Source organism: Rhinolophus sinicus, chromosome 1 (genome assembly GCF_057876585.1).
Source record: "Rhinolophus sinicus isolate RSI-liver-muscle chromosome 1, RSI-T2T, whole genome shotgun sequence".
Lineage (NCBI taxonomy): Eukaryota > Metazoa > Chordata > Mammalia > Chiroptera > Rhinolophidae > Rhinolophus > Rhinolophus sinicus.
The window spans coordinates 2,252,242-2,277,240 of NC_142501.1; the positions used below are offsets into that span (position 1 = coordinate 2,252,242).

Genomic DNA, 24,999 nt, shown 5'->3' on the forward strand with positions numbered 1-24,999 from the left:
CTATGGAGAGGTGGGCTTGAGGACCAATTAGAGGTTGGGGCTCTGGGCCCATGTGGGGTTCTAGACCCCCACCCCCACCCCATGTGTTTTCAGAATTAGGGGCCTGCTTTGGAGGGAGGGGAGGAGGGACCTTCTCTTCTTGAGCTGCTCCTCTCCCTCCCAGCACATGGGAAACGCCATTTTAAGTTGAGCTGTGCATGTTGGCAGGGGTGAAGGTGGGTTGTGGGAGGGAGGGGTTCCAGCGTGGTCCGCCTTCCCCCTCTCACCTTGGAGATGCCCCCCAGACCGGCCAGGAGACTTGAAGGGCTTGGTCTCCCCACCACCATCTGGCATCAGGCCTGATTTGGGGGACCACCCTGAGGTACCTCAGGACGAGGAAGGGACATCAGGATGGGGGATGGGAGACCAAGGAGGAAGAAGAGGGGGAGGCCTAGGCAGGTCTGTCCCCCAGGCCCAGCAGTGCTTCCTGGAGGTGGCCCCTGGCCCCACCCCTCTCCTGTGTATGGCGGCTCCTCTGCTCAACTGAGTGAGCACCTGGGTGGGAAGGGGGTGGGCCCAGCCCCAGGGAGCTGGGGGCTCCCTCCTAGTGCCATGCTGGCCACCTTGCCCCCCATCACGACCCACTGACAGCCCTGCCTCACTCTGAGCTGGGCATCTCCTCACTGGGAACTCCTGGGCTCTCTGTCCTCCCAAAGTCCTAGCATTTTCTCCTGTGGGTCCCTGCCCACTGCCCCACCCCAGCCTGGCCTCTAGGCCCCGCCCAACACCCCAAGCATTGGGCACCTTGCTAGGACCCTGGCCTCGCCTGCACGGGACACTTGCACTGTCCTGTGCTTTTCCTCTGCACAGGTGGCCCTGCCTCCACTACTCCCACACACAGTCCTTTCTCCATGCCGGCTGCAGGCCTGCCTAGCTCTGTCGGTCCTGTCAGCCCCTCTGGGCATCCTGGGCTGACCCAGTGCTGGGACTGGCCGAGACCCCTCCCACCCATAGCCCCTCACAGCCCAAGTGCCTAGGACTGGGGTACGTCCTGTGGGCTCTGTCTTCAGGACACTCTGGGTATTGGGGCAGGACCCCTGTTGGCAGGGACCCCATCTACATCACACACTGGGGCGTCTGCACATGTGTGATCACGTGTATGTGAGTGGTGGCTGGCATGCCTGCTTGGCACAGTGCCCCAGGCTAATTGTGGGGTTCGGCTGTGATGGAGGAGCTGGGCCTGGGGTGACCGCTGAGGCGCTGACAGACTGACGGGGAGATTACAGGCCTTGTCTGCTCCTCACTTGCTCACGCCCTCACCCGTCAGCCCCCCACGCCCACCCCCACCTTCTGCACACGACCTGGGAATGGGGCTCTGGGTGGGGGCTGGTCCTGGACCAGCTGCAGCTGCCATGCACCTCAGGCTGCCCAGGCCAGCAGCATCCAGCCAGCTGTGGGAGGTGAGGCTGCAAAAGGGGAGATGAGTGGGGGCAGCTCATCGGGTGGGGCAGGTGGGGCAGACACAGCCCCAGATGCCCACAGGATGGCCCCCAGGCTCTCCCAGCTTGGATGTGGGGGTAGGGCACTCAGCTATGCACAGGGCAGCCCCTTGTGTGACTGGGCAGCTGTCTACTCTTTTTGCTGCAGCCGGGGCAGGAGGCCTCATTTGTGCTTTGGACGCCCTGTAGCACCCACCCCTCCTGTTACCAGCCCCAGCCCCTCTTCCTCTCTCCCAGTGCGACTACGGCTGTCTACTGGAGAGGTTATCTGGGGAGAATGTCCACACCTGCCTAAGTGCCAGTCCCATCCTTTTCATCTATTCACCAAGTATGGACTGAGGCCATTCGCTGTGTACCAGGGCCAGTCAAGCTGCTGGGGCCCAAAGTGTGGGGCCCCATGTCCCAGTACACAGAGGGTAGGGACTTGTTCCCATGTCCCCAGCACACAAGAAGTTCTCAGGGGCTTTGGGCTGAGCAGATGGGATAGGTCATCGGGCCCCAATTCGGGTGTTCCCCACAAGCAGAGGGAAGTCAATGGAGAGTGTTGTTCCACTCTGGAGGAGGGCGCCATGGCGAGGCTGCGGGGGGAGGCCAGGGAGAGGCCCACACTGCTGCAGGGGACTCCAGAGGGGCTGCCGGGGGTGTGCAGGACAGCTTCAGATCCTGCCGAATTCCCACCTTCCTTCTGCCCTGAGGCCAGGAAGGCCCAGGAGGCTGAGGCTGCAGGCAGGGCCCACGTGATTCTTCTGGAATAACAGAGGAATTTATTGAATCTATGGTCTCAAGTTTTTCTTAGCCACCTTGCCATGTTAGGCAGCCATGTGCTAGGCAGTGACAGCCGGGAGAGAGACCCGATTACCACCGGCCGCAGGGGCCCCCGGTCTAGGTGGGCTGTCACAACCAGAGGCTGCAGCTGTCACAATGGGAGGGGGGCCCTTGGGCTTTGCCAGTTGAGCTCTTGAGACGCCTGAGGACAAGGGCTAGATGCAGATACCCTGGTGACAGCAACCTCAAGCCTCAGAGGGGCCTGACATACACCTGGGGAAGCAGGGGAAGCAGCGTCAGAGGCTGCAGGGGTGGGGCTGTCTGACCCAGGCTGGGGTGGCCATGGCATCAGGAGGTGGGGTCTCTCTGGGCACACTCCCTTTGACCTTGGGTTTGGGGCCTGTGACCTCATTGCCACCAGTCACATAAGTGACTTTTTATGCTGGGACCCAGAGCCCGGGCTGGGGATCAGCAATCTGGCCCACAGTCTAGCGTGGTAGAGGGAGGGACGCGGCCCCAGAAGCCAGGGCTGTTGGGAGGGGGGTGGTGACATTCTATACCTGGGAGGGGTCCTGTGGGAGGCTCTGGTGGCGCTGACCCGAGGCTCAGGCTAGGACGTCAGTCTTTCCCCAGAGCCCCGCCCAGCCTCCACCCTGCTTCCAGGTAGCTGTGCTCTGAGGGCTTGGCCTTTCCCCCCAGGGTGAGTCATGTCGCGCACGCCCAGCCCCTTTCTGGCTACCGCTGGAACCAGTCTTGCGTGATTGGGCGGTAGCGGAGTGAGGGGACTGACCCTTGGGGCTGGGGGCGGAGCCGAGAGAACTAAGACAGGTAATGGCCGGCGGTGCCAGACTCCAGGTGAGCGCTTCGCGGGGACGGTTCCCTTGCCCATGTGGCCTCCGCCGTCGTCGTTACTGGAGGTCCCGGGTGAGGCTCGCGCTGTGCGCACGAGTTCCCCTCCGAGTGGGCGGGGGGGTGGGCGGGGGAGGCGCCCAGGAGCTGCCGCGGCCCCCGATCGTTCCCCGGGGAGCCTGGCGGCGCCGGCGCCGCGGGAGGGGCTCTGCCACCCGGCCTGTCCGGGAGGGGCGCGCCGGACTGTCCTCACCGGCGGGGAGCTGAACTCTGACCCGGGCCACGACCCCACCCCGGCAGATACCCTCTTCGCGCTCGTTTGGAAAACGGAGGCGGAGGTGCGAGCTGTCGGCTGTTTTGTCTCCTGTTTTGTCTCCTGTTTTGTTTAACGCTCCGGGCTAATTGCAGATTTGCATTTTAGTCGCGCGAGCTGAGGTCCGGCGGGGGAGGGGCGGCTCCTACCGCCTCGTCTCTCTTTGGCAGCCGAGGGGAGAACAGCCACTCATCCTCCGGTGCCCCTTTTCCTGTACTGGTGGGGGCACGGCACCCACCCTCTCTGTCAGGCCTTAGGTCCCTCACCTCATCGGGGGTCCCTAGTACCCTCCACACAGTGCTAAGACCCTCCAGACACACACCGCCAGGCTTGGGGTGGGGGGGCGGTAGCTGTACCTATCTGGACCTGTCCGTACCTGGCTGAGCCCTCGCCTGTCTGCCAGTGCCTGCGTCCCCATCTTGGTCTCTGGGCCCCTCTTCCACGCCCCCGTCCTGTCGGTCCCAGCCTGGTCTGGGTTCCCTTCCTGAGCCCATAGGCTGGCTTGCCTGGCCTAGGGCAGCCCCCGGGCTGGACGCCTCCTCCATTGAGCCTGCCTGCTTTCCCTTGTTTTGGTTTGAAACTATGGTCTCAAGTTTTTCTCAACCACCAGAAATTGCTCAATCTGTGTTTGCTTGAAAATAGAGACATGGAAAGAACCCTGACTCTAGCCCACACCCCAGAGCCCACCTCCAGGTGGGGCAGAGGCCTGAAGAACGGGACACTGACGGCCCTGGGGCCTGGGGCCTGGTCTGGAGCCAGGATTATGCCCTTCCTCTTCAGGCACCTCCTGTTTACCTTTTCCTGTTGGGGGTGGGGCAGAACCCTCCAGTGCAAGGGGCCTGGTAGCTACTGGTTAGAGGAAGATGGACCCTGAGTAGGTGCCACAGGTGACCCAGCTGGCAAGGGGCTCATACTCCTTCCCGCACAGTCTGGGGTGTGGAGGACAAGCCTGGACCTTTGGGGCAGTCCCCTGTCACTCATCAGTGCTCTGGCTGGGGGCGGCGGGGGAGGGGCAGACACCACTGTGTGTGTGAGGTTTGGGGGCCGCTGCAGGGGTCATGTGGGCTTTCCGCTCCCCCCACTATGTGTCACCCCCTTCCTGGCTCACTGAGCTCAGACCCACAGGTGCCCACCTGGCCAGATCCTGTGTTTAGACCTTGCTCATGGAGGGCCCATCAGAGACTAGCACAGAGGATGAGTGATAGTCCTGCACGGCTGCGTCAGGGTGGGTGCCTCAGGGGATGGGTAGGAGTTTTCTAGGAGAAACAGCAAAAGCAGAGACATGCTGACCATATGAGTGCCTCCTCCACTGCAGGCACAGCTGTAAGGATTTCCACACATAGGTTCACTCACAACGAATGGCCACCCACTGAGATCTGTGCTCTTATCACCCCTATATTACACATGGAGAAACTGAGGCATAGTGTGGCTTTGTAAAAAGCCCACATAACTCAGGTAGAAAGTGACAGAGCTGGGGTTTGAACCCAATGGTCTGGCTCCAGAGTTCTGCTCTTTGAGGCCTCTCCGAGCAGCTGTGTGGCTGTGGGGTGGGGTCTAGATGTGGCCTCAGGCCAGTGGGCCCTCCTGAGAGCCGGAGGTAAAGGCTGGCTATTGGGGCAGGAGGACAAGGTGGGAGGACAACGTGGAAGAAGCTGGGGGCCAGGACTGGGTGGCTGAGAGCAGAGGCACCCTTGGGTTAGGAAAGGCCCTAGGATTGGGTGGCCGAGGAGGGGACAGTCCAGGTTTCATTCTGCTGGAAATGTTTGCTGGAGGAGCCTGGTATTGGGAGGAGAAATCCACGGGCTGCCTCTTGGGGGTCTAAGAAGTGGGCCCAGCCTGGTCAGTGGGTCACTCCGGGCAGGTCCCTGGTGGGGTGGCTGTGGGGGATGGGGACGTGTGGGCTCAGGAAGATGTCCCTTGGAAGAGGCCTGCCCCCTTGGTCTTGCCTGCAGCAGGTACACTCAACACCAGGGCCCTGAGCCAGTGGAAGGTGGGGGCTGGGGACCCCTGGGCATGCCATCGGGAGAAGTTGAGGGGCTGGAGGAGGCTGCTGGCACACAGGCACATGGAGACTGCATGATGCCCTTTGAGGTGGCAGGTCGGCATGCCCTGCCATTCATACCCTGCCATTCGGGTGCTTGGCCCCTGATTGCCTTTCACAAAGGCCGCCTTGAGTGCCCAGGGCAAAGGGACACCCCTCACCCCCACTCCCAGGGCTCCAGGTTAACCCTTTCCTGCTCAGCCAGGGGCAGAGGATGCCAGAGGGATGTCCTGCTGCAGGGAAGTGCCCGTGTGCACAAGGCCCCTGTCCCCCTTGGACCCACCACAGGTCCATCCCCTGGGTCCTGCTCTCCAGGGATGGGGGGAGGTGGGAGGTGAGCAGGTTGGGGAGCCTGTTGCATAGGGCAAGTGGAGCACCCTGGGGGGCAGGGCCTTATCCTAGTGAAGGGGTGTTGGAAACACCATGCTGGTGGGGTCAGTGTCTGAGCCTGGATGGGGGAGAGGGGCGGGGCTGGGACAGGCCAGGAGAGATTGGGGGGAGGCACTGAGGGCCTGGAAAGCTACATTCTGAGGCTGAGTGGAGCTGGGGTGGGGGGGGCACAACCGTTATTGTGTACACCTCTTGTCAGTTAGTCAAGTAATACATGACGATATTTGTATAAAATTGTTCAAAAGGTGACAAATGACATTACTTTGCTGTCCTAGCGCCCTCCTCCCTGCCCCCAGACTTCACTGCTATTTTCAATTTGGATGAAGGCTTCTTTCTAGAACTTTTTAGCAGTTAAACCCTGTGTGCCCACATGGACACCCATGGACATACCTGGAATCCTGGGCCCCATGGGGGTCTGCAGAGACCACCCATCTGCATTGGTTCCATGGTTTTTCAGGGTCCTCTGCTGGGTGGTTGCCACATTTTCACTATAATAAGCCATGCTGAGGAGGACAGTTCCCTGGGACAGGTCCTCCCTATGGGTATACTTGGGTGTTTATCCAGGAGAGGATACAATAGCAAACTGCTGAATGCTACAGTGTAACAAGCTCTCCTGAGGCTTTTCATGAATGAATCATTCAGTCCTTACAAACCCCTGGGGGTGTTCACTATGACTGTCTCCATTTCACAGATGGAGAAATGAGGCACAGAGAAGTTAAGTAACTTGCCCAAGATCACACAGCCAGTAAGTGGAATTGTAGGGGTCAGAGGTATGCACATTTTTTGAAAGCAATTTTTGTTTTAATCACAGTCATATATGTTCCTAATTTAGAAAGGCAGACAATACCAGTAGACTTAAAATGAGAAGAAATGGTTCCTTCCCCTTTTTTCTTCTGCCTTTTTTGAGCAGAGGAGAGAGGTATATCCGGCATGTATTCTGGAAAAACCGAGTGGGTATGTATGCACCCAAATGGGGTGCTGGGCTAGGGGCGTCGAGGAGGCAGAGGAGGTTGGGGGTCTCCTGCTCCAGGATGGCAGAGGCCAAATGGGGTCCCATGAGCTGCTTCCCGCCTCCCCAGACATGGAGCAGAGGAGACAGGTGAAAGCGGGCCAAACTTGAGGTAAGACCACTGTCTCTCCTTTGCTTCCTAGAGAATTTTGATGCCAGCCCGGAGCAGAAACTGAGTTGAACTACTGGAACCTCGGTGAGTGGGGGCTGGGCACCACCTGAGGAAGGCAGTAGGGGGCTACAGCCACGCGGTGAGGCTGGAGGTGCCTCCCACTGACTGCTTATAGTGTTGAGGCGCTGGTCCTTCCGGCCGGGGCCAGCTTGTACACATCTGTTCAAAGCCAAGTGCCTTGTCCGTGAGGGTGATGCCAGGCCCCCAGTTCTCTGAGGCCAGGCTTTTCTGGGGGGGGACATAGGGAGGGCTCTGCAATGGGACTGGGGTGGTGTTAGGGTGTTGGAGCACTGGGCTCTGGGACGTTAGGGCCGGGAATGTGTGTGACTTCTTGGAAGTGAACCTCTGGACTGCAGCCAGGAAGCGGGCGGTCCGGTGCCCCTGAGGAAATCCCCGCTGCCTGGTGAGCAGTGGTCCCAGGCCCGTGTTCAAAACAGGAAGGGCCCATTCCAGGAACACCAGAGGCAGGAAGCTTTGCTGGTTGTGCCTGGCACCTCGTGCACAGCGGGTGGCCTGAGCTCTGCCTCTGGTCAGGTGGGTCACCCTTTGCTCCTGGGCCTGGTCAGATGGGTCACCTGAGGCTTTGTTTGTTCAGGAAGTGGAGGGGAGCTGCTGCCTGTGGAGTGTGGCTCGAGTCCCTCCTGCCAGCCTGGACAGCCTTGGCTCAGCACTGGGGTTCTGAGCCTCACTCTGTCCACCTGCCCACCACCCACAGCAGCCTCGGGGCAGGGAGCAGCGTGGAGGTGTCTGGGCCAGCTCCTTGACCACACACACGCGGTATTCATTGAGCACTTGTGGTGTACCAGCCCTGGGGGCCCCTAGGGCAGAGGACAGGGCTGGGCTTTCACCCTAGGGGACTCCGTCCAGTGGACTGTTAACCAGAGGAAGCCCAGAGCATTCTTTTCATGTGCAGTGACCACAGAGCTGTGAGCTAGCTGGTTGAGAGAGTGCCCAAGGTCAAAGCTGAGCTTTTTCAGCTCTGGGAAAAAGCCGAAAAAGCTCAGCTTTGACCTTGGGCGCTCTCTCAGCTTACTTGGTCGGCTCTGGGTTCAAATCCTGACCTCACGCTTCAGACCAGCAGAGGGGCCTGGTCACCCTGAGTCTACCCGGGTGGATGGGGGCTGCTCCGTGGTGGCCTGGCTTCCCCAGCGGCTCTGGCTCCACCCCGCCTCCTTTCCTCCCCCCCCCCCACCCGCCCTGCCCCGCCCTGGAGCTCCCTCCTGGCCGGGGAACATTCCATTCATTCCCAGCTCTGGCCGCAGCCACAGCCAAGAGGCAGAGGCAAGAGAGGCAGAGGCGCGACCAAGTGAGCTGGGCAGATTGGAAGACCAGACTGGGCGCGAGGCCTAGGGGCCTGAACGTGCCTTCCCCCTCTCTCCTGGTCGTGCTTGGTCGTGCTTTCGCCCTCTCTCCCCGACGCTACGCCTTGGCGCTGCGTGTGGACTTTGGTCCCTGGCGATCCCAGGAGGCGGGGCTGTAGGACCCGCCCCCAGACAGGAGCCACTGTGAGCTGGGCCCAGGCCTTCTGCTTACAAGAGGGTGCAAAGGCCTAGCAGCTGGTGCCCCAGCGTCCTGTGCTGCTCCGATATACCCCATTCTGTGCAGTGTCTGGACGTCGTGGGCACCCTAGCTCCACATCTGGGGGTCTCCCAACTGAGGAGTCCTCTCCCTTAGACAAGCAGCGAAGCCCAGAGAGGAGTGTGCGATGATAGGGACACCCACACCAGGGACTGCCCACACAGTCCTGACGGGCTTGTGGAATCTTCCTGACCCTGACCAAGCCACCATCTTCTCCCCAAGCTGGTGACTCTCATCCTGGTGAGGCCTGGGGTCACTTCTCTCGGGCCCCCTTCACCTACCCCTGGCACTGCCGAGCCTTCTGCCCTCAGGTAACAAGGGCCTCCTTCCCAATTCCCTGCTGCCTCGTCACCTGGACACCCGCCATGTAGCCTCTCCCAGCATCTGGGTAAGAACTGAGCACCCCAGTGCAGGGTGAGGGTTCTCTGCAGAGGCAGGAGCTGCCCAGCTGAGGGGGCTTCCCTGTTTCTCAAGCAAAGATAGCAGCTGGCTTGACGTGAGAATCACAGGGTCCCTGAGAAAAAGCCGGCGCATTCCAGTACACGCAGCTTTGCCCAAAGCCAGGGCCCCAGAGAAAGTAGAGCAGACCCCTTTCTGCTTTCCTGGAGGAGAGGGATGCAGGGCAGGGGGTGTTGAAGGAGAAGAGAAAAGTAATTGTTTCTCAAGGGAATGAGTGAATCCAGGGAGGAAATGTCTGAGGTCACCGCAGAGGGTGTACCCACTACTCTGGCGGAGGAGGGTGGGTCTTGTTGAGAGTCTGGGGGACCAGGTCCGGGTCCTTCATTACCCTGTGCCATCCATTGGGTCTAGCCCTTCTCGGGCACGTGGCATGGGCAGGTCTACCCTGGATGTCATGCTGGGCACAGGCACCCTTGTGGCAGGTTATAGCCGGGCCAGAGATGGCTCATGCATGTATTGGGAGAGGGAAGCCTGTGGGGGTGGCATTGGAGGCTGCTGGGAGCAGTTCTGACCAGGACAGAGTGGGGTCCTGAGAGTGGGAGTATGAGGCTACCCCAAGGTGGCAGAGACCTAGACAGAATGGCCTGCCTAAGTTGGGGAGAGAGAACCGTGTATGTTCTGGGTCTACTTGTTGGGCCTTGGGTCCCTCCTCCAATTTGGGGCCCTCAGTCCAGGCTCAGCTTTAACAGCTGATCCCTGATACACATGACAGATGTGTAGACCTGAATACATGCAGGGACGTGTGCTCAAATAGACACCTGCATAGACATGGCCTGCCCAGCCATGCAGGTGGCACCCCCAGCCATGCAGGTAGATTTGCATGCTTCCCCAGCACAGCCTCCAGGTAGATTTGGGTGCTCACTCTGGATCCGTGCTCGCTCCTCTGCTGGGTCACCAGGGAGAGCGGCGTGGAAAGGGCCAGGGAGGCTCGGAAGATGGGTGTGGAGGCCGGCTGGCTGTGGTCCGAGCAGCTCCAGTGAGCAGGCAGAAGGTCTGTGCCTTTGCTGGTCCACACTGCTGGCCCCAGCGCACTTTCAGCTGCAGCTGTGGTCTGTTTGTTTCCTGTCAGGTTGTACTGTGTGCTGAGAGCCAGGTATAGGAAGGTGTGTGGTCTACCTCTTTGCATGTCCTGAGCCTATGATGGGGCTCGTGCTCTGGTGACAGTGTCTCTCAGGTCACCTGGCGCTCTCAGGGTTGTGGGATGTGGGGTGGGCACACGCGTGAGTCGGGGAGCCTCTCTGGAGGCGGGCCTGCAGGTGTTTTGAGAACCTGGAGGTGGGGGCCGGGGCACAGTCTTCCTGGGCAGCCACACTCATGCCTGTAGCATGCAGCTGTGGTGGCCTGGCCCCTGTCATGGGTTAAACTATGGGGTGAACTTCCTGAGAAGGCTGGGAAATAGTCTCCTTGGAGATGACAGCGCATGTGCCTGGCCACACACATGGAAAGGCAGGGGAGGGACCGGGCACTCAGGACACGGTGGGCAACCACACCCCTTCCCTGTTGTGTTCTGGCCATTTGCGCAGGGTCTGGAATGAGGGCCCTGGAGAGGCCTTCGAAGCGGGGTTTCCCATACGTGGGCAGGTCCTCCAGGCTGGGGCTCCCCTGAGCCTTCTGTCTTCCCACAGGGTGCCAGGGGTGATGGCACTGCAGCTCTGGGTCCTCACCCTCCTGGGCCTGGTGGGCACAGGGGTGGGCCTGCGGCCCCGACAGCTGGACATCTTCCGCAGTGAGACGGAGCTGAACCACCTGGTGGTGGACAACACGTCGGGCATGGTGTACCTGGGGGCGGTGAACGCGCTCTACCAGCTGAGCGCTGACCTGCAGCTGGAGCAGCAAGTGGCCACGGGCCCGGCCCTGGACAACAAGAAATGCACCCCACCCATCGAGGCCAGCCAGTGCCATGAGGCCGTGCTGACGGACAACGTCAACCAGCTGCTGCTGCTCGATCCGCCGGGGAAGCGCCTCGTCGAGTGTGGCAGCCTTTTTAAGGGCATCTGTGCCCTGCGTGCCCTGAGCAACATCTCCACGCGCCTCTTCTATGAGGACGGCAGCGGTGAGAAGTCCTTCGTGGCCAGCAATGACGAGAGTGTGGCCACGGTGGGGCTGGTGAGCGCCGCCGGCCCCGATGGCGCGCGCGTGCTGTTCGTGGGCAAGGGCAACGGGCCGCATGACAACGGCGTCATTGTGAGCACCCGCCTGCTGGACCGGACCGAGGGCAGGGAAGCCTTCGAGGCCTACACAGACCACACCACCTACAAGGCCGGCTACTTGTCCACCAGCACGCAGCAGTTTGTGGCCGCCTTTGAGGACGGCCTGTACGTCTTCTTCCTGTTTAACCAGCAGGACAAGCACCCGCCCCAGAACCGCACGCTGCTGGCGCGCATGTGCAAGCAGGACAGCTTCTACTACTCCTACCTGGAAATGGACCTGCGCTGCCTGGACCCCAGCGACGCCCAGGCTCCTGCCTTCAGCACCTGCCTGGCAGCCTCTGTGGCCACGTCCAGCAGCGGCCAGAGGGTGCTGTATACCGTCTTCAGCAGGGATGGCCGGAGAGGCGGGGGACCTCACGCAGGGCTCTGCCTCTTCCCGCTGGACACGGTCCACGCCAAGATGCAGGCCAACCGCAATGCTTGCTACACGAGCTCCCGGGACGACGGCCGGGACACCTTCTATAAGCCCTTCCATGGCGAGATCCAGTGTGGCGGCCATACGCTGGTATGTGGCCTTCACGGGATCCCCGGGCTTGGACCCCACGCGTGTGCGTGGCTGCTCATGCTGTGGCTGCCCGCTGGCCTGTTCAGGTCCTTGCCTGCTTGTGAGGGCATGGGCACGTGTCCGTGGCTGGGTCGGCATGAGCGTCTGCACACACATGGTGCCACCTCATTTGCTCCCTCGTGCCAGGCCCATGCATCCAACAGTGAGCAGGTCCCTGTCTGCATGGCCCTTGTTCTTGGGGATGGGGGTAGGGCCACAGCGTGCTGGAGCCCTCGTGGGGAGAGGCCTCTGCGGCAGGCTGTGAGTACCCACTGCTGACCCCGGGGTCCGCAGGGCGCCAGCGAGAACTTCCCGTGTGGCTCGGAGCACCTGCCCTACCCACTGGGCAGCCGAGACGGGCTCACAGCCAGGGCCGTGCTCCAGCGTGGGGGCCTGAACTTGACTGCCGTGACGGTGACCACCGAGAACGGCCACACCATTGCCTTCTTGGGTACCTCGGATGGCCAGGTCCTCAAGGTGAGGCTGGGGCTGGGGCTGGGGCTGCAGGAGCCCCTTCCTGGAGGGGCCATGTGCATGACCACCAACCCCGGCCCACGCACATTCACACACCTGCCCTCGTGCCCACAGGTGTACCTGGCCCCGGACGGCAGCTCTGTGCAGTACGGCTCTGTCCCTGTGGACATCAACAAGAGGATCAAGCAGGACCTGGTGCTGTCTGCAGACCTGGCCAGTCTATACGCCATGACGCAAGACAAGGTCGGCCTGGGGTGGCCCTGCAGGGGGAGCCTGTGGCCAGGCCATTGTCATAGGCCTAGAGGGGCAGCGGAGGACGGGGAGGAGCCAGCCCTCTTCTTGGGTTCCTGGCATCATCTCCATCCATCTCTGTAGCTCTGGTCCTGCCTCAGACCTGTCCTCATAGGAGGCACAGACCCTGTGCCCTGAGTGGGCCTCCCCCCAAGGGTGGACAGGGCAGGAAGAGGTGCTATGCAGCCTCTGCAAGCTTGGCGGGGGCATAGGCCAGGTCCCCGGGCTGATGGGGACTGGTGTGAGAGCCCCTCAAGCCAGCTTCGGGCACACCAGGGACATCCATGGACTGTCACAGGCACCACAGGTCAGAGGGCCTGGGCTGGCATGGGAGACGCCACCCCAGGATACCAGGGCCACAGGGAGCCTGGTGCACGGCCACTGCTGGAGCCCTTGTTGGCGAGCCTTCAGTTGGCAGCTGAGGCTTTTAAGGCTCAGAGAGACGGGGGGGTCAAGCCAGTGGTCCCAGGAAAGTCTAGGGTCCGAGGGAGGTCCACGTGGCCTGTCACCAGCCTGTTGCCCCCAGGTGTTCCGGCTTCCCGTGCAGAACTGTCTGAGCTACCCAACCTGTGCCCAGTGCCTCGGCTCCCAGGACCCGTACTGCGGCTGGTGTGTCGCTGATGGACGGTGAGCGCCTGGGTCTGGGGGTCTCGGCCCAGCAACCGCCCGGGGGCTGACAGGGTCCAGGGCTGAGGCTGCCTCCTGCCCCTGCAGATGCACCAGGAAGGCTGAGTGTCCACGGGCCGAGGAGCACAGCCACTGGCTATGGAGCCGCAAGGAGTCCTGCGTGGCCGTCACCGGGGCCCAGCCCCAGAACATGAGCCGGAGGGCCCAGGGGGAGGTGTGTGGCGAGGGCGGGTGGGTGGGGGTGGAGAGCGGAGGCTGGGGCGGCTGGGAGACCCTCACAGTGTGTCCCTCTTGGGCTGGGCGCTGACCCTGAGGACCGGGAACCCGGCCTTTGTGGGGTTCCCCTGGCTCCTCTGACCTGGTGTGTCCAGGGCAGACCCGTCCAGGATTGTGGGGGTGACGTCATAGGGGCCTGTTAGAGATAAAATGGAGTCAGGTTTTAGAGGCTTCTCTAGGGGGTCAGCCTATACACGAGCAGGGGCCACAGGATAGGTGCTCTGGTTGGGGGGCTTTTCCTCCCTGACAGCCCAGCACTGGTCCCCCATCCTCAGGACTGGGCAGAGGGGTCCAGTGTGAGCCACGTGGCCTTCCCCAGGTGCAGCTGACCATCAGCCCCCTCCCGGCCCTGTGCCAGGGGGATGAGCTGCAGTGCGTCTTCGGTGACTCTGCTCCACACACTGCCCGCATGGAGGGGGACACCGTCATCTGCAACTCCCCAAGTAGCATTCCCAGCACGCCACCTGGCCAGGGTGAGGCCCCATCCTCCAGCCACCAGCTGGCACTTGTCCCCCTTCCTGTGGACCTTGGGGTCACTCGCCCCACCCATCTTGCCCCTCCTGTGACACAGTCCCAGGATGCTTGCTGAGGAGAGAGGGTGGAGCTGGGCAGAGGCCCACGGGCAGTGCCACTTCTGGGTGCCCTAAGCCGTGTGCGCTGTGCAGTCGGCCCCCACCTCCACCCCACGCCTGTTAGCAAGACTCTGCTGAGACGTTCCGTCTTGCTGCTTTGTCACATTTATTCAGCACCACCTGTTTGTCAGGCCCTGGGCTCTGTCGTCTAGGCAGAAGCCCCTCCCCCACCCTGTCCAGCTTGACACAGGTGGAGCTGTCCCCAGAGGCTGGGTCCCAAATGTGGGCCAGGTCAGGCGCCAAGCCTCTGTCCCCTGAGCGTTCAGGGCCTGTGGAGGGCAGCTTGCCTGTACAGGCAGGAGCCACGCTGTGACGTGTGGGACCTGGCAGGCACTGTGCCCTAGACACTGAGTCCCCTGCAGGGACTGAGAGCTCTACAGAGCCCTGGGGGCAGACACCTGAGCTGGGATCTGATAGCGGGAAGCAGGTGTGCTGAGCCCGAGGCCCCTCAGGGCCCCACCCACAGACCAGCCCTTTCCACAGTCGGCCTCTGGTTCTGTACTCGATGGCCTATTGGGAGCTGTGATGGGAGGAGGACTTGGGGATGGCGGAGGCCCAATTCCGGGCCTTTCTGTCCCCTACCCCTGCCGTGCCAGCCTAGCCCTGTGCTCTGTGGCGCCCATCTGACACTGTCCCCATCTGCTGTCTGCAGACCACGTGGCCATGCGCATCCAGCTTCTCTTCAAACGAAACAGCATCTTCCTCACCTCCCACCTGTACCCCTTCTATGACTGCCGGGAGGCCATGAGCCTGGCGGAGAACCTGCCGTGAGTGTTGCACCTGCCTGGCCCCCAGGTCCATGTTCCCCCCAACCCCCCACCGCAGACACAGTATCCCCACCACCCCTCCCCCAGGTGCATCTCCTGCGCCAGCAACCGCTGGACCTGCCAGTGGGACCTGCGCTACCATGAGTGTCGAGAGGCCTCGCCCAACCCTGAAGAGGGCATTGTCCCAGCTCACATGGTGAGGGATCATGGGGGCTGCAGGGTGTGGAGGGTTGTGGGCCCCAGCCAGGTGGCACTGACCAGACTTACTCTCTATAGGAGGACACCTGCCCCCAGTTCCTAGACCCCAGCCCACTGGTCATCCCCATGAACCATGAGACGGATGTGACTTTCCAGGGCAAGAACCTGGACACAGTGAAGGTGAGGGCTGGTGGGTGCTGCCCAGGGATGGGCTGACCAGTGCAGATGGGCTGGGCCTGGGTGCTGCCCGGGGACGGGCTGACCAGTGCAGATGGACGGCCCAGGAAGGCCTGATGGGTGGCGGAGTGTCCATGCGCTCTGCTGAGAGCCGAGCTTCTACCAAGTCAAAGTAGAAGTGCCTGGGCCCACGTTGGCCACCCCAGCGCAGGGCTCAGCGGATAGGGATCGGGGATGGTCGGGGGTATGGGGGCATTCCCACAGGCCCTGAGAACACAGGCTGAGAAAGGGAGGCAGGCGAATTTGGGGTGTTGGGGAGCTGGACAGTGGGGTGCTATTTAGTGAGGAGGCAGCAGGATGGTTTGCTCAGGTTTGGATCATGGTGGGGTGTGGGGCTCGCGGACAGTAGGATGGGAAGGGCTGGCCTGTCCAGGTGTCCTGACTGGCCGGCCTTGCAGGGCTCTTCCCTGCAGGTGGGCAGTGATCTACTCAAGTTCGAGGAGCCGGTGACCATGCAGGAGCCAGGAACCTTCTCCTTTCGGACCCCAAAGGTACAGCTCCTAGGGAGGGCAGGCCAGGCTGCTGGACCCAGGTTACCTGCAGAGCTTGAGGGGCCCAGCGGAAGGAGGCTCCCCCCTCCCTGCTCTGCTGAGGAAGCTGAGGTGGCCGGCCAGGCAGGTGTGGCCTCGGAGCATGTCTGTTTCCTCCTGTCTGCTGGAGTCAAAGTGATCATTAGCGTCTCTGAGACTCTAGCCTTCCCCTGCTGCCCCTCAGCTATGAGGGTCCACAGGGGCACAGTGGTCACCCCTGGGCTTGGGTGGGAGCAGGAAGTGCAGCATGTCCCTGTGTGTGCCCCCAGCTGTCCCATGATGGCAACGAGACGCTGCCCCTGCACCTGTATGTCAAGTCTTTTGGCAAGAACATCGACAGCAAGCTCCAAGGTGGGGGAATGGGGATGGGGGTGGGCTGCGGAGGCCAGTGGGGGTAGGTGCGAGGTGGCCCTGCTGACTGCTGGCTTCTTCCTCCCTCCGCAGTGACCCTCTACAACTGCTCCTTTGGTCGCAGTGACTGCAGCCTGTGCCTGGCTGCTGACCCCGCCTACAAGTGTGTGTGGTGCAGCGGGCAGAGCAGGTGTGTGTACGAGGCCCTGTGCAACAACGTTACTTCTGAGTGCCCGCCGCCCGTCATCACCAGGGTGAGCCCCCCTCGGGCCTTCCCGGTGGGGAGGGAAGGGGCTCTAGCCTGGACGTGGCCCACCTGCATGGCCCCCGCCTGCCCAAGCTGCCAGGTCACCGGGCTCTGCCAATTTCAGATCCAGCCTGAGACGGGCCCCCTGGGTGGGGGCATTCGCATCACCATCCTCGGGTCAAATTTGGGGGTCAAAGCGGATGACGTCAAGAGGGTCACTGTGGCTGGCCAGGACTGCGCCTTTGAGCCAGAACGGTACTCCGTGTCCACCCGGTGAGTGGACAGCCCATGGCCTGGGCTCCATTGGCCGGGTCAGTCCCCCCTGGGGGCCGGGTGACTGGGCGGATGGAGGAAGGACACGATGCAGGCCCGTGTGGGTGTCCAGGACTCACACACCCACAGATTTGCTAGTCAGGCAGGGCCTGGGGGGGCCTTGAGCGTGTCCCCACTTTCCTGTTGCCCACCCAGGATCGTGTGTGCCATCCAGGCAGCAGAGGTGCCCTTCACAGGGGGTGTTGAGGTGGACGTCAACGGGAAGCTGGGCCATTCTCCACCCCATGTCCAGTTCACCTACCAGGTAAGTGCTTGACCTCCCAGGACTCAGCTGTGTCTTCCAGGTAAGGACGGATGTGGGTGGAATCTGGTCATTGCTGTTGATTCCTGGACTGTTGGGGGCTGTGCCCCTGTCACCTTCTGACAATAGTCAAGAGCCAGGGGCGAGGAGGGCTGCACCCCACCACCCCAGCCCTGACCTGAATACACATGCCTCTCTTCTAGGAGCCGCATCCCCTCAGTGTGGAGCCAAAGCAGGGGCCACAGGCAGGTGGCACCACACTGACCATCAATGGCACCAACCTGGACACAGGCTCTGAGGAAGATGTGCGGGTGACCCTCAATGACGTCCCTTGCAAAGTGTGGGTGTCACCTGCCGGCCAGCGAATCTCTGGTGTGCCCTGGTCCTTGGTGTTCTTTCTGGCCATGACCCTGAGTCAGTCCTGAAAGGGCCATGCAACCAACATGACCCAGTGACCTTCTAGCCTGGGGCAGGGGTTGGCCCCAGGGTGGGGTTGACACTGACTGGCAACTCTCACCTCTAGGACGCAGTTTGGGGCACAGCTCCAGTGTGTCACCGGCCCCCAGACAGCTCTGGGGGAGCTGCCCCTCGCGATCTACTATGGGGGCTCCCGAGTGCCAAGCCCCGGCGTCACCTTCACCTACCGTGAGAACCCAGTGCTATTCACCTTCCAGCCACCGCGAAGCTTTGCCAGGTGTGGCCTCTCCCTCCCCTCCCTAGAAGGGTACCCCCCACTGCCAGCCAGGGCTCCCCATGCCACACCCACCCCCCAGCTACTTCCCAGGTGCCATCTGCCCACTGGGCTTGTGAGGATGTGGTGGGGCTGGTCTGGGTGGCAAGAGGAAGTTTCTGGAAAATCCCACTGCACCCCCAGATCAGCATGCTCCTAGAAGTCCACAGCCCCTTTGTAGTACTCATGATCACATGTGCCTTGTGCATGCCCCCAACCCATGGCAGGCATGTGCACCTAAAAGCAGAGTGAGATGGGGACCCCAGCCCAGCTCATCCCGTGGCCTGATTGGGGGGTGGGGGGAGCACAGTCCACTCAGCCCCACTACCTCCTCCCCCAGTGGCGGCCGGAGCATCAATGTCACAGGGCAGGGCTTCAGCCTGATCCAGACGTTCGCCATGGTGGTCATAGCCGAGCCCCTGGAGTCCTGGCAGCAGCGGCAGGAGGCCGGACCCCTGCAGCCCAGAAGGGTCAGTGCTGCTGGCTGGGGAGCTTTGCGGAGCTTTGGGGCCTGTGCCAAGTGGCCTGACGTCTGGTCTCAACCTGCAGGTGGTGGGCACGGAGCATGTGTTCCACAACGACTCTTTGGTTGTGTTCTCGTCCCCGGCCGTCCCTGAGGAGCCCGAGGCCTACAATCTCACAGCCCTCATTCAGATGGACGGGCACCGCGCCCTGCTCAGGACCGAGGCGGGGGCCTTCGAGTACGTGGCCGACCCCACCTTTAAGAACTTCACAGGGGGCATCAAGAAGCAGGTCAACAAGCTCATCCACGCCCAGGTGAGGACCAGGCGCGTGTGAGGGGCCACCAAGGTCTGGGCTGAGCTGGTCCAGGCGTCCCTGGTCACTGACACCTCCACCCCCACCCCACAGGGCACCAACCTGAACAAGGCAATGACGCTCCACGAGGCCGAGGCCTTCGTGGGTGCCGAGCGCTGCATCATGAAGACACTGACCGAGACCGACCTGTACTGCGAGCCCCCGGAGGTGCAGCCACCCCCCAAGCGGCGGCAGAAGCGGGACACGGCACACAACCTGCCTGAGTTCATTGTGCGTGTGGGGCAGGGCCACAGGGCAGAGGGGGCAGAGGGCAGGGGTTCAATGAGCATGAGGAGGGGAGCACGCCAGAGTGGGCCAGGTGGCACTGGGAACTCGTCTGAGCCCCACCTGTCTGTGCTGAGTCCTCCCCTCCACGCAGGTGAAGTTCGGCTCCCGGGAGTGGGTGCTGGGCCGTGTGGAGTATGACACACGTGTGAGTGAAGTGCCGCTCAGCCTCATCCTGCCTCTGGTCATGGTGCCCATGGTGATCATCATTGCTGTGTCTGTCTACTGCTACTGGTGAGACCCTCCCCGCAGCCTCGGTCCCCACACCCTCTCCAGCTCCTGCCTCAGCCCTCGGGCCACACGCACTGCCCAGCACAAGACAGAGGCCCAGAGCCACCATGCGGCCTGACCCAGGCCAGGCCCCCAAAACCTCCCTGTGCCCCAGGAGGAAGAGCCAGCAGGCAGAGCGCGAGTATGAGAAGATCAAGTCCCAGCTGGAGGGCTTGGAGGAGAGCGTGCGAGACCGCTGCAAAAAGGAGTTCACAGGTAGGGCCGCCCTGCAGGGCAGGTGCGGCCTGGGGCTGCCCTCTCAGGGCTGGAGGCCGGAGGAGAGGCCGAAGAGGGCAGTGTAGCCAGCAGTGCGTCTCCCCCCAGACCTGATGATCGAGATGGAGGACCAGACGAACGACGTGCATGAGGCGGGCATTCCCGTGCTGGACTACAAGACCTACACCGACCGCGTCTTCTTCCTGCCCTCCAAGGATGGCGACAAGGATGTGATGATCACGGGCAAGCTGGACATCCCCGAGTCGCGGCGGCCCGTGGTGGAGCAGGCCCTCTACCAGTTCTCCAACCTGCTCAACAGCAAGTCGTTCCTCATCAATGTGAGCAGGCAGAGCCAAGGATGGTGGGGCGGCCGGGCACAGGCCGGGCACAGGCCGGGCTCTGACCGGCCGCCCCGCCCCCACAGTTCATCCACACCCTGGAGAACCAGCGGGAGTTCTCCGCCCGCGCCAAGGTCTACTTTGCGTCACTGCTGACAGTGGCACTGCACGGGAAGCTGGAGTACTACACTGACATTATGCGCACGCTCTTCTTGGAGCTCATGGAGCAGTACGTGGTGGCCAAGAACCCCAAGCTGATGCTGCGCAGGTGTGTGAGACGGCGGTGCAGCCAGTGGGGCAGAGGCCACCCGGGGGCTCCTGGTTTGCCAGGAGGAGGGACGGCAGGGCTGGGTCCTGGCAGCAGGTGGTCTTTGCTGGTCATTTAGCTGCTCCCCTCAGTCAGCTCTCTGTAGGATGGGGGGCTGGGGGCTTGGTCCTGATGGGGACCCAGAGCCTGTATGCAGAGGGTACGGGAAGAGCCAGCTGGGCCTAGGGGCGCTAAGGATCCTTCTGCACCTCCAGGTCTGAGACAGTGGTGGAGAGGATGCTGTCCAACTGGATGTCCATCTGCCTGTACCAGTACCTCAAGGTGGGTGCCACGTGGCAGGCGGGCTGGGGAGGGGCAAGGTGGTGCTGTCCCCCAAACGTCCACTGCCCGGGCAGCACCTCCAGGTGGCATGGTCCGTGCCACTAGAGGCTGAGCCTGCCCACCTTGCTCCAGGACAGTGCTGGCGAGCCTCTGTACAAGCTCTTCAAGGCCATCAAACACCAGGTGGAGAAGGGGCCAGTGGACGCCGTGCAGAAGAAGGCCAAATACACTCTCAATGACACGGGGCTGCTGGGGGACGACGTGGAGTACACACCCCTGGTGAGCCCCAGGGCCAGGCGGGCTGTGGGTTCCTCTGAGGCCAGGCTCAGTGTCAGGCTGGGTTCTGGGCCAGTGTCAGGACCTGAGCTGGGTGCTCTTCACCTCCCAGTATGGGCCCACCTGCGTTCAGGGCAGGGCCCGGGGATATCAGGCCCTGTCGCTAGCCTTGGAGAGAGGCACTGAGTGCCATGACCCCGAGCCAGCTGCAGCCCCGGATCTGGCTCCTACCCGCGCCTGCTACACACCAAGTGTGTCTGTGTTGAGCATGTGTACACATGTGAGAGGCGGTACGTGGTGTGTGAGCTGTGAGTGAGCAGTCCTCTGTCCCCTGCTCTGCCCTGCTGAGCCAGGGCTGGCCGTGAAGAGCAAGGCCGGCCACCCTGGGTGTGGTAGAGACTCAGAGCTGGCCCACTAGCCCTTCATCCCATGTCCCCCGGCAGACGGTGAACGTGATTGTCCAGGATGAAGGGGTTGACGCCATCCCTGTCAAGGTCCTCAACTGTGACACCATCTCTCAGGTCAAGGAGAAAATCATTGACCAGGTGTACCGCACACAGCCTTGCTCCCGCTGGCCCAAGGCTGACAGTGTGGTCCTCGGTGAGCACGGTCCCCGTGGGGGCGGTGGGGAGGGGGGCGCTGCCCTCAGGACCCTGGTTGGGCAGGTCGGGTAGGGGGTGGTCTGTGGTTGGGTTCTAGGAGCTGGGCTGTGTCCTCCCACAGAGTGGCGTCCTGGGTCCACAGCCCAGATCCTGTCAGACCTGGACCTGACCTCTCAGCGGGATGGCCGGTGGAAACGCATCAACACCCTGATGCATTACAACGTGAGTTTGGGGCAGCAGGGAGGCAGCGGTCCCACCGGCCTGGACTGGGGAGCGAGGCCTGCTCTCATGGCCGTGTTCCCCAGGTCCGGGATGGAGCCACTCTCATCCTGTCCAAGGTCGGGGTCTCCCAGCAGCCCGAGGACAGCCAACAGGACCTGCCTGGGGAACGTGAGTCCCTTCCCCTTGTCCCTGGAGGTCAGCGTGGACCAGCGTCCGCTTCTTGCTGCCACGTGGGGGTGCTGTCGAGCGCAGCGTGGGACCCAAGCCCCATCCTGGTCCCTCAGCGTGCCCCTCCCACAGGCCACGCACTCCTGGAGGAGGAGAACCGCGTGTGGCACCTGGTGCGGCCAACGGATGAGGTAGAGGACGGCAGGTGCAAGCGCGGCAGCGTGAAGGAGAAGGAGCGCACGAAGGCCATCACGGAGATCTACCTGACGCGCCTGCTGTCCGTCAAGGTGGATGGGCGGCTCCGGCTCCCTGTGGGCGGGGCTGGGGGCTCCGGCTCCGCCCCGCAGGCACTGACTCCTCCTCTCCCGCAGGGCACCCTGCAGCAGTTCGTGGACAACTTCTTCCAGAGCGTGCTGGCGCCGGGGCTGGCGGTGCCGCCCGCAGTCAAGTACTTCTTCGACTTCCTGGATGAGCAGGCAGAGAAGCACGACATCAAGGACGAGGACACCATCCACATCTGGAAGACCAACAGGTGGGGGCCCCCCCGCCCCGCCGCCCGCCCCGGCCCGGGGTCTGCGCGGCCACTCACGCTGCTCGCTCTGCCTCAGCTTGCCGCTCCGCTTCTGGGTGAACATCCTGAAGAACCCGCACTTCATCTTTGACGTGCACGTCCACGAGGTGGTGGACGCCTCCCTGTCGGTCATTGCGCAGACCTTCATGGACGCCTGCACGCGCACGGAGCACAAGCTGAGCCGTGTGAGTGCGCCAGTGGCAGCCCTGGTGGGCGGGGGGCTGTGTTGTCCCCGGGAAGCCCAGAGGGCCTGGACTGGGCAGTGTCCAGGGGAAGCAGGGCTGTGATGGGGTGAGGACGTCAGTTTGGGATGTGCCAGGAGGTTTGTCTCGGGTGTGGATTTGCACATCTGGGGCTGGAGCTCAGGAAAAAGGCAGGGGCAAGGTAACGGGCCGTGGTGGGGCAGAGCCTGGGAGGTGCCATGGTGAGTGGCCTCTGTGGCAGCCTAGGACCTCCGCCTCCTTCCCCTCCTGTGGGGACCCTTCTCCTACACAAGCAGGGAAAGTGACTTACTACAAATTACAAAACGGTGACATCAGGAGATTCAAATCTGCAGCTGGGCAGGGTAGTGGCCCCTCCTCTGTCTGTGGGTATCCTGAGCTGGTCTGGGCCTGGCTCTGTCGGGCCCAAGGGTGGGGACACTGGCCAGCCCATCTTGGCCTGGATGTCACTGGACTCTGATCCCCATAGGATTCTCCCAGCAACAAGCTGCTCTATGCCAAGGAGATCTCCACCTACAAGAAGATGGTGGAGGAGTGAGTACTGCCCCACCCTCCAGCCAGGCCTGGGGCCCACCCTCGACCCCCACCCAGGAGGGGTCCCTGGGGGTGGTTCAGGCTGTGATTGACAGGAGGACCCTGGTGGCCAGCCTTGGGTCCAGCCTTTGGAACCCACTGCCCCTCTCTTCCAACAGTTACTACAGGGGGATCAGACAGATGGTGCAAGTCAGCGACCAGGATATGAACACACACTTGGCAGAGATTTCCCGGGTAAGGAAATCACTGACTTACACTCACTGACCCATTCGGCTTCCCTCCCCTAAAGCCCCCTTCTGAGTGGAACAGCAGACTGCACTGCAGGGTGGGGTGTGTTGTGCCCCCAGGAGAGAAGCCGAGGGGAGGCCAGATGGGCTGGCATTTGTATGTGACCATATGTGTGCTGGGGGTGGCAGTTGTGTCAGCCATGCACCTGCATGGGTGGGGAGGCTTGTCCATGGCTGTCCCACGCATCTGAGTGTTGTGACGCTATGACCCTTTGTGTCCGCCTGTGCCACATATCATGGCTCACTGCTTGCTCCACTGGGATAGAGCTTCCTGCCCGCGGGGTCGCAGCCCCTCCCTGGCTTTGGGTCACACTGCTCCCCCAAACCCCACCGCAGGCACACACGGACTCTCTGAACACACTTGTGGCCCTGCACCAGCTCTACCAGTACACACAGAAGTACTATGACCAGGTAGGGACCTTCCTGGGGTGGCAGCACTGGGCGGTCCCTCCCCGGCCTGTGGCCTGACGCGAACCCCTGCAGGTCATCAGTGCCCTGGAGGAGGACCCTGCCGCCCAGAAGATGCAGCTGGCCTTTCGCCTCCAGCAGATCGCAGCTGCACTTGAGAACAAGGTCACAGACCTCTGACCGCGGGTTTCTGCCACCACGGTCTTGGGGCACAGGTGTGTGATGCCCGGTGCCGGCGTCGGGCAGCCTTGGGAATGAAGCTGAGGTGGTGGGCTCAGCCCTTCTCTCTCACCAGCAGAGGAAGAGCCCCAGGTGCCTGAGCGTGGGTGCCGCAAGGACCCCCACCTCAGCATCTGTAGCCACATAGCAGCTCTCCTGAGCAACAGTGTTGGGCGCCCCCAACACCAGCCCTCTACAGAACCAGCGCCCGGAGTCTCCCAGTGGAGTCTTCTGAGCAGTCCGCAAACGTGCCTTTCACCCCCGGCGCCACGCCATGTCTCTAGGGGCAGTTGGGCCTCCAGCCCCCCCTTCCCAAGCACCAGCAACCGCCTCATCCCTGGGTCTGGCCTCTCCAGGTGGGGTCTGAGTGCCTGCAGCCCCAGGGCCTTATGCCCAGACTGTCTGCCCGCCCCGCCTGGGCGGGAGGAGAAAAGCGGTACGATGCCTTCCTGACCTCACCTGGCCTGCCCTGCCGGACACCGGCATTCCCGGTGGACTCGTGCTGAGGGCCCCACCTCAAAGGTCAAGCCGGACGTCAGACGTCGAGGCCCAGGTGGCCAGCGGGGACCCAGCTGACTGGGAGTCCTGGCCTCGGCCTGTCAGACAGGCTGTCCTGGAGGCCCTGCCCCGGTCTCGGGGACCAGGAGCAGCTCTACCCAGGACCATCCCCACTCCTTTTGTAAATCGTGTTAATTATAAATCAAATACAGCTGTGTTTTTAACTTGGCTGGTTGGTTGGGTTCCTCCTGGGGCAGTCCAAACTGCTGTCCTGCTCACGGCCTCCCTCCCAGGCCCTGTTTGGCCCTAGGATCCCACCCTCAGGTGAGCCTATGGGCTTCACACCCCCCACCTCCCTAACTACTCTGGACCAGGCCTGGGGGGGGGTGTGCAGAGGCTAATGCCCACCAGCCTCCTGAGTCCACACCCTCCCTGCTCTGCTGCCCCAGAGACCATGATGGTCAAGTGCTGGCAGATGAGGCCTCGGGTATGGGAGAGCTGGGGGCAGCTCAGGCCCAAAAGAGATCCCAGAAAGGACTGTGGTTCCAGAGAGGTACAAGGAGGCAGCCCTTGTAGGCAGCCCTACAAGAGGTACCAGGCAAGGAAGTCGGGGCATTGGGCTGGCGGGACACGTTCTAGTGGTCAAGACGTCCCCCAACCCCCCCTTGGGCTGGGCCACTAGGAGCCATGGGGTTGGGGGTGGGCATGGTATCAGCCTGCCGTCTGGACCTTGAGTT

General features: G+C 62.3%; 1 protein-coding gene across 7 annotated transcripts in view; it reads left to right on the top strand.

The window, feature by feature from the left end:
* The window catches only part of PLXNB2 (plexin B2), a 28,920-nt gene extending 4,429 nt beyond the window's left edge, over positions 1 to 24,491 (top strand). Inside the window, exons 1-39 of one of the 7 annotated variants that reach the window (XM_074326654.1) lie at positions 3,063 to 3,098; positions 6,528 to 6,581; positions 6,669 to 6,790; positions 6,989 to 7,041; positions 10,680 to 11,769; positions 12,103 to 12,285; positions 12,397 to 12,525; positions 13,100 to 13,200; positions 13,288 to 13,414; positions 13,796 to 13,949; positions 14,761 to 14,875; positions 14,963 to 15,071; positions 15,152 to 15,253; positions 15,709 to 15,801; positions 16,110 to 16,191; positions 16,285 to 16,445; positions 16,563 to 16,711; positions 16,907 to 17,015; positions 17,216 to 17,352; positions 17,536 to 17,706; positions 18,083 to 18,212; positions 18,292 to 18,519; positions 18,613 to 18,789; positions 18,938 to 19,077; positions 19,229 to 19,329; positions 19,438 to 19,667; positions 19,754 to 19,935; positions 20,190 to 20,256; positions 20,389 to 20,535; positions 20,976 to 21,132; positions 21,256 to 21,356; positions 21,440 to 21,524; positions 21,657 to 21,811; positions 21,896 to 22,056; positions 22,133 to 22,280; positions 22,786 to 22,850; positions 23,009 to 23,084; positions 23,474 to 23,548; positions 23,621 to 24,491. In XM_074326654.1, the coding sequence (XP_074182755.1) occupies positions 10,693 to 11,769; positions 12,103 to 12,285; positions 12,397 to 12,525; positions 13,100 to 13,200; positions 13,288 to 13,414; positions 13,796 to 13,949; positions 14,761 to 14,875; positions 14,963 to 15,071; positions 15,152 to 15,253; positions 15,709 to 15,801; positions 16,110 to 16,191; positions 16,285 to 16,445; positions 16,563 to 16,711; positions 16,907 to 17,015; positions 17,216 to 17,352; positions 17,536 to 17,706; positions 18,083 to 18,212; positions 18,292 to 18,519; positions 18,613 to 18,789; positions 18,938 to 19,077; positions 19,229 to 19,329; positions 19,438 to 19,667; positions 19,754 to 19,935; positions 20,190 to 20,256; positions 20,389 to 20,535; positions 20,976 to 21,132; positions 21,256 to 21,356; positions 21,440 to 21,524; positions 21,657 to 21,811; positions 21,896 to 22,056; positions 22,133 to 22,280; positions 22,786 to 22,850; positions 23,009 to 23,084; positions 23,474 to 23,548; positions 23,621 to 23,725 (5,529 nt within the window). In that variant the 5' untranslated portion in view covers positions 3,063 to 3,098; positions 6,528 to 6,581; positions 6,669 to 6,790; positions 6,989 to 7,041; positions 10,680 to 10,692 and the 3' untranslated portion in view covers positions 23,726 to 24,491. Of the gene's footprint in view, positions 1 to 3,029; positions 3,168 to 6,527; positions 6,607 to 6,668; positions 6,791 to 6,988; positions 7,042 to 10,679; positions 11,770 to 12,102; positions 12,286 to 12,396; positions 12,526 to 13,099; positions 13,201 to 13,287; positions 13,415 to 13,795; positions 13,950 to 14,760; positions 14,876 to 14,962; positions 15,072 to 15,151; positions 15,254 to 15,708; positions 15,802 to 16,109; positions 16,192 to 16,284; positions 16,446 to 16,562; positions 16,712 to 16,906; positions 17,016 to 17,215; positions 17,353 to 17,535; positions 17,707 to 18,082; positions 18,213 to 18,291; positions 18,520 to 18,612; positions 18,790 to 18,937; positions 19,078 to 19,228; positions 19,330 to 19,437; positions 19,668 to 19,753; positions 19,936 to 20,189; positions 20,257 to 20,388; positions 20,536 to 20,975; positions 21,133 to 21,255; positions 21,357 to 21,439; positions 21,525 to 21,656; positions 21,812 to 21,895; positions 22,057 to 22,132; positions 22,281 to 22,785; positions 22,851 to 23,008; positions 23,085 to 23,473; positions 23,549 to 23,620 lie in introns of those variants that run through there. The other 6 variants (XM_019712339.2, XM_019712335.3, XM_019712334.3 and 3 more) reach the window with 6 other exon arrangements.
* The last annotated feature ends 508 nt before the right edge of the window (positions 24,492 to 24,999 follow it).